Source organism: Melanerpes formicivorus, unplaced genomic scaffold (assembly GCF_026170545.1).
Source record: "Melanerpes formicivorus ecotype bairdi unplaced genomic scaffold, bMelFor1.0.p_v2 SCAF_26, whole genome shotgun sequence".
Taxonomy (NCBI): Eukaryota; Metazoa; Chordata; class Aves; order Piciformes; family Picidae; genus Melanerpes; species Melanerpes formicivorus.
In genome coordinates this window covers 15,001-22,500 of record NW_027142378.1, presented here as the reverse complement: position 1 = coordinate 22,500, position 7,500 = coordinate 15,001, and the positions used below count along the sequence as shown (strand labels likewise).

General features: G+C 42.1%; 1 protein-coding gene across 3 annotated transcripts in view; it reads right to left on the bottom strand.

Annotated features, from left to right (window-relative positions):
- Positions 1-7,500, bottom strand: part of PROX1 (prospero homeobox 1) — a 52,270-nt gene that overhangs the window by 35,163 nt on the left and 9,607 nt on the right. For all 3 annotated transcript variants that reach the window (XM_068153410.1, XM_068153411.1, XM_068153412.1), the window contains 2 exons: positions 7,231-7,500; positions 248-355 (listed from right to left, as the gene is read on the bottom strand). The exon at positions 7,231-7,500 is cut by the window's right edge and continues 1,519 nt beyond it. In XM_068153410.1, coding sequence (XP_068009511.1) covers positions 248-355; positions 7,231-7,500 — 378 coding nt within the window. The remainder of the gene's footprint in view (positions 1-247; positions 356-7,230) is intronic.

Sequence of the window (7,500 nt, the reverse complement as noted above, 5' to 3'; positions counted from 1 at the left end):
AATTTACTGTAACAATAATTCTTGCTTTGCTCCAAAGTTGCCATTTTCATTTTCTTTCCCTTCTTCATTTCAAAACATCCCCTTTCCTTGTTGAGACACAAACTTGTTCTTCAACAAGAACAAGTGAGCCTGTAACCTTTGTGTACGTAGAAACATTATTCACCTCTAACGTGATAACATGATACCGTTTCCTGAGCAAATACAGCATGCAGTAAGAAGAGAGAGGGGTAAAAGAGATTTTTCTTACCTTTACATCTGAGAAGTAGGTTTTCAGCATATTGGAACTTGGGTACCGGGTGTAAAAGAACATCAACTTGGCCTTTTTCAAGTGATTCGGTGACAAGCCTTCCTGCATGTAGGATTGAATTAGTAAAGGAAAATGCTTGTCTTGAGAAAGTTGTTTCTGAATGTACACAGCTAGCAAGGTGCCCCCTTAAATACTCTACAGTCGCCTGGACTACAGGAGAAAATATTATCATTGACACTGCTGCACCATAAAATTCTGTCAAACTGCTAGAGAAGGGATTTCAGGCCCTGTAACTTAAACCTCGTATTCCCCATCAGTTTTGGTGCCGGTCTCAGGAATCTTGCAAGTTTACGGCTTGTGTACCATATGTATGTTCACTTGTTGCTAAGGAAACAAATGCACGAAGCATGTGCCGCAGCAAACTTATCAGAAGCTTTTTCTCCCTCTCCTTTGCAATTCCAGCTGAAGTTTATTTTTCTCTCGCTGCTGTACCGCTTGCACAAAAATAAAACTAATGCATGTAGGAGAATCAGAGGTGCCTGATCATGTTAGCAATGTTTTACACAAGCTGTGCATTTCACCTGCTCCATTCATGTCAATAAATTTTATCATCTTGAGTAACTCCCTCTAATCCTGCTGCTGCTTTGCTCCAGTGGCCACCTTGCAAATCAAAGTGAAATTTCTAGCAGAGCCCCTCTGCCACCCATTCCCCCCCCCACCACAAACTTGCCGCCTCCTGATTTACACAGTTAACTCCTCGGAGAATGAAGCTGTATTTGGGGCTAACCAATCGATAAATGTGGGCTAGCAGATCAATAAATGGCCACTTACCCTATAAGGCAGCCTATTTATCCTGGAAACATCATTACCTTTTAGATCTGTAAACAGAAGCAACTAAAAGAGTTCCCAAGGGAATGTGAAGCTAACCATAACAATCTCAGCTTGCTGATTTTTCTCCCAGCTTCTTGGCTCTCTTTTGTGTACTGCGTGCTACGACGGCCCTGGTCACATCTGTGCCGCAGGCTGGCCCTGCCATTTCCTCAGCAAATTAATGGCTTTATAATTTATCAGAAATGAAGATGCACGTGGAGAAAATCAATGTGGCCCCCACAAGGTCAATTAAGGGTTCTTCCCAGAAGCTTCTCTAAGGACTGTTTCTCCAAAACACAATTGTTGAAAAATTCACCCAGTTCACACCTTACAGTGAGAGGAAGGTCACCCAAGTTAACGGATGTGCTGCAGCCAAGGTGCCTCTTCCACCTTACAGCCAGGCACACATCAGCACAGAACATCTCATTCTATGCCTCAAGATGGGAAACACAGACTAATTTTTATCAGCAGGCTGCTGCTGATTAGCTAGGCTTTTTCAGCTGCATTACTTTTTCCTCTAATTTGTGAAATCTACTGAAAGCCTCTCCCTTTCTTTCAGCTACAAGGTTCATTTTGAGACTGAGAAAAATGTAGCATTTAAAACAAAAACAACAGCAACCAAAAAAAAAGGCATTGACAATATTAGTTTAAAAACCTCTTATTATCTGGAAGTACATGGAAAACAGCTCAGCTGAACTTGCATTTTGTTTTAGATGCTTAATGATTACAAAGAAGATAATTTATGACTGACATACTTCTTGTGCCAAGAGAAAAGTTGAAAGAACCTCCAGTTACCTCCATTAGACTGATAGAGAAGTCTAAAAGAGCATTACACTCTGCAGTGCCATCTGTCAAAATACGTAAGTGAAATAATAGTAGCAAGCTGTCACCTATTGCTTAGTGATAAGAGTTTTAGACAAATCAAAACTTCTATGCCAGAAATCCATTTTGTTACGTGATCCTTTCAGGAAAGTGAGGGTCCAAAAGGGAATTCTAGTCAGTAAAAGTGCAGGGGGGGAAAAAAGGGGGGGGAAAAAAAGGAAGATAAAAAAGAACCTTACGTCTCCTTAATTTGCAATTCCTCTGATGCTCACCACATGCTAATACTGGGTTTGGCATATATTCTCTTTCAATGTGAGCTCAAAGATGGACTTAAACTTTTTAAGAAAGCTCTCATATTTGCTGGATTTAAGCATGTTAGACAGTTGTCTAAGCATTGGGATTCCTTCTGCATTTAGGATTGTTAAATATTTTCTGCTCTAATGCCAGAGGATATTGATACTGAATGAAACACGTATTAAAAGATGTTCTGAGACTCAGATTCCCAGAAATCCATTTTTTATTAAAAATTATACTTGTTCTTAAGTACTTGGCAGCCTGAAAGCAATATCAAATATGCAACAAATCTGTATATCTTGATCCTAAGGTTAACGCTTTACTGCGATAAAAGATATGATCTGTAATAATCTAGGGGAAAATAGTTAATGATGGACTTAAGAGCTAAGAATTAGATAACCCACTGCTATTTCAGAAGGGAAAAAAAAAAGCCCTGAACTGACCAATTGCTTAATTTCCTTTTTAAGTGCTTGGGCTGAAAAGCAACTGTTCTTCCAAGAAAGCACTAGCTGTTTCCAGGATACTTACACACGCACAATGACTCATGATGAAATAGATTCAGTAAACATACAGCTGTACCGAACACGAGCTAAGCCCCATTCAAGGCCAGGAAAGAAAACGAGCACAAATAAATATTAAGGAGGTAAAGGGAGGAGGGGTGCCGAATGGAACGCAAACAAGCTCTGTCCCAGCAGCTCATGTGGCTTGCCTCAATTCTCTTAGCTATAGCTTTGTGAAGACAGATGACATTCAATTCTATGGGTAATGCAAAATAGACAATAACTGCTGAAACTTGAGCCAGCTGCCAGGTGTAAAAAAAAAAAAAGGAAAAGAACAAAAAAAAAGGAGGAGGAAAAAAAAAAAAAGGAGAGAAAGAAAAGATGATAAATCCATAAATTAATGAAAGACATCTGCTCAGGAACATAAAAGATCAGAGGAACAGTGTACTGCAGCTGAACCTAAAGCGGTGTTCAAACAACCTTAGCGTCTCAGTGTTGTGAGTTTACACAGTACAGCAGAGCCTCACCTAACGCAAAAAGGCAAAAGGATAAGAAATAGGAAGTGAAAGAACAGGAACAGAACACAGACATGCTCTTGTGTGTTTTAACTGGAGAAGCACACTGGAGTAGTATTCCACAGCATCTGACTCATTTGCACTTCAGTCCTCCCAGGTAGTGCTCCTCTTTTGCAAAAATATTGTTCAGTGGAGATGACCTTTTACTCCTCATAGTCTCAACCTGAGCTCCCACAAATACTCTAACAGGCTTTTCTAGCCCACAGATGTATTAAGCTGATGGAAAGAGGTAAGAATAGGCTGTATCAGGTAAAAAAATCTGTGCTAGCAAAGCCAAGCTGCTCCTAAAGTTACACCTCAGGTGTTTTTAATCAGCAAAGTTCCAAATGGCTGTATCTCAGAGCATCTTCAAGACCCTCCAAAGAACAGGCTGGCTAGAAAGTATTTGTTGATCACCCAGGTTTTACCAGCATGGAGCTCTCCAGCTTGCTGCACAATCACTTTTTATAATTTTTATTAATTTTTTTTTTAAAGTTTAATTAGTTTAATTCTATTCAGATGTAATAACTCCTCATTTCAAAATGTAATTCACTAATTACAGCTTTCACATACTGGGACTGGGAAACTCATTCCAGTTGGATCAGAAATCTGTTGAGAAATAAGTAAAACTGCAGAAAGTTTCCCTGATGTTTTAAAGCCCTCCTGCCAGGGAAAGCACCCTGAACTTCTTCACCTTTACAGATGTCTTGACAGCACACAAACTACTGTTGTGCTCCAGTTTTGAGCTATGCAAATGTTTTGGGGGGGCTGAACAAGGCTATTTTTTTTCTTGAGATGCAAAGAGGATGCGTGACAAAGGAAGACCTTGCAGCAAAAACAATTCGCTGTCTGTTTCTTTTGCAATTTGAATAAAACTTAATATTTGATTAAACAGATTAGTTTGCAAAGATACAGACTGCATTCATGACCAAGACGGGAATTCACGCTGCAGGTGCATCTTATCTTGTTTAGCAACATATGCAAACATTAACCATTTCCTTCTGCCACTCAGCAAGGAGGAGTGAGCAGATATGTTGTAGAAGAGTTGGTTTAAAAAAACCAAAACAAAACACAACAAAAAAGGTAAAAAAAATAATATAAGGACAAACCCAAAACTCCCCCCAAATGAAAAAAAGGAAAAATAAATCAAACCAACATGGCTAAATCCCAAACAAACCAACCACAGCAAACAACCAAAAAGAAGAAAAGGAGGGGAGGAAAGAAATAAATAACCACACTCCCTCCCCCCAAACCCCCAAACCCCACAACAAAAAACCCCAGTAACAACAAAGAAAAGCCAGGCTAGTTCAGTGGTTTAGCTTACTAGTAAAACCTGAACTTGGCTATATCTCCTAGTCTTATGTTCTCATCCTGGCTGTATTGTCCAGGAAAACAGATGTTGCTTTCTGTTGAGAATATCTGTTTCTCTCAAGAAATATATTCCCTATGCGTGCACATTCACCCATGTAAAATGAAAGTGCCACAACAGAACTGACTACAAACAAAACAACCTCCATACTGTGCCTTTCCCTGGAAACTGTAAGCTGCCTGGACAAACGAGCCACTGCTAGAAGGGAAAAACATCCATAGCCACAGCTGAGCTGTATACCAGGGCACACGTTGTGTAGAAGAGATAGTTGATAAATCTGCTTGTCCCAACAGGTTGGTACCTAAACCCAGATCAAACTCAGCCTGCAACAGCATCTTGGTAGGAAAGTCAGAGTGCTTTCACAATGGCAAGGGAAGAAGTGGGGCAAGAAAGCCACTCTAGGACTTAGCATTTCCCCTGGATAAGCCTCAGAGCAGTGGGAAACGTACATCCTCATTTTGGCAGAAATAACAAGCTCCATTAGCAACCGCCAGCAAGAACAAGCAAGACAAAGGAGGAGACACAGCAGGGCGAGGAAGAGATGCTCCACAGGTAGACAGGATCAAGTGCAGCTCTAGAACTACTACTAAAAGTTCACATGCTTGGCATTTTTCACTTCTGCTTGCTCCTCTCCCAGGATGGAAGAACTATTTTTATACAAAAACAATTAGTATGCCATGGAACTGTTTGGTAGAAATTACTTAATTACCCTGTCTTCAGTCTTGACCTCAGCTGCCACTCTTGTTGACCTCAGGCCTGCTTTCCAAACATTGCAGCTTGCATTTCAACATGCAAGAGAGGTTTTTGGTTTGAATCTCTAAAAAGTACCTGGCAGTAACTGTTGAGTTGATGCTGGATTTAGACCTACTCCTCTGTTTTGCCATACACTGTATACAGTGAGGAGATTTCCTTGCTATAAATGCAACAGGAAGATCCTCTTTTGGGAAAAAGGTCCCTCAAACATCATGCTCACTATCAGCTGGCTCTTGAAAAACATCAACAGGTAAGGAAGATGATTTCAACCCAGGAATGCTTCTCCCTGTAGAAATGAGGCTATTCATATAGGTCAGAAAGCAGCAGATTCTGACTCAAACTTGCCCTAAGTTAGATAAAAGACTGGTGGTGATGGTCTCTGGACCCAGTGATGCCCACTGCTGTGGGAGGGGACAGGAAGTCTACCTAACCAGCAAGTCCTGAGCCCTGCCAGCCCCCTCCTCAGGATTTAAAACGTCTACAGAAAGTGGTTAACAATCTAAACCCACCAGAGTTATTAATGACTTAGAAGATGCCCAGCGATGGGGCACAGCCTTGCGCATTTGCCTTCGCATGACACTCCCAGAAAGGGAACAAGTTCCTCAGCGTTACTACCATTACTCAAGGAGGGGCAGACCTACTCAGTAACAATTACTCTCATCAACTTAGGAATTAAATTAGCTGCATCTAAGGCTCTGTGCTTGGGCTGTTGCCTTCTGCTTGCATCTTGGATCTGGGGGAAAAAACCCATCGATCTACTCCCCACGCCAAATCATCAATTTTGCCATTGCGCGGGCATGGCACTTTATTCACCTTTAATACAAGTGTACTTGGGAGAAAAATCTTCTGACGAAAAAGCATGCTAAGAGAAAAGATGAAAGGAGTGGGAACTGTTCTTCCTACAAAAGCAAAAACAATAAAAAAAGAAAAAAGAATCTAGTACTGGTTTCCAAGGGAAGGGAAAAAAAAAAAATCATTACTATGTCTGGATATGCCTAAATAAAAACAGAGAATTTTTTCCCCCCCTTAACTAAAGCCTACTGTTGAGTTAAAAAAAGAGAGATTTTGTTATAATCTTTTTCTTTTTTCTTTCTTTTTTTTTTTTTTTTAAGCAGAGGAAGTGTCCTGTAAATTTCATACAGCTGAAGTTTTATATTTAATTGTTCTCTCTAGCTTTCCAAAATAATTTGCTTTGTGTATGTTAGGACAAAAGATTTCTGTGTATGGCTGAACAGAGGTTAATCATGCATAGCAGGCAGCTGCACAAGGGCTGAGGAACAGACCTCTGGGTGGGGGAAAGAACTTGATGCAGCCTGAATATATCAGTACCTGTATCTTTTGTGCTTCATTTCTGTTACACACTTGAGAGCTAAAGGCACACAAATGACTGGACCATGGCTCTGTGAGAGCCACAGCCACACCACCATTAACATGGTTGCACAGGCCTGGCACAGCTGAGAAAGGAGGCAGATGTGGCTTGGATGGGTTTCAGCCGAGGGTAGCCACCCCCTCCATCACTTCCCCACCTGGGGAAGGATACACTAGCCCAGGGAAACCGACTGGCACCCAGATCATGGGCTTGGATGGCTCCCTGACCTCATGGGGTGGTCTAAAATGCTGGAGGAGCGACGGTGGCTTTCTTACATGAACACTGTTGATGAAGGAGTGCTATCAGTCAACACTCAGCATTTTATTTGGCCTTGCCAAGACACTTGCCTGCTCCCCCATGAGCACCCTGCTCCTTCAGCACCCAGGGGCAGCCCTGGGGCACAGGAACAGCCCCTTGTCCTCTCCCACAGGCTCATCTTTTGAAAAGGATATTGCACTTCCTGAATAGGGAGAGATTTCAGACATGTCTTGCAGGTCGCCGCACTCAGACTTTATGAGGGACAAGGAGAGGCCCTCAGCGGCACTGGGGGGGTGGGCTGGCGAGCAGGGGTGGTGGTTCATATGGTGTGATGACATCTTGGTCCTCAGGCTGGTGGTCTCCCGGGTCAGGTCGAGGGATTCGGGGGAGGCACGGTCTTTCCCTGGGAAGGAGGCCGACGGGGCGCCCAGCGGGCTCTGGAAGGGGTAGGCCATGAGAGGGAG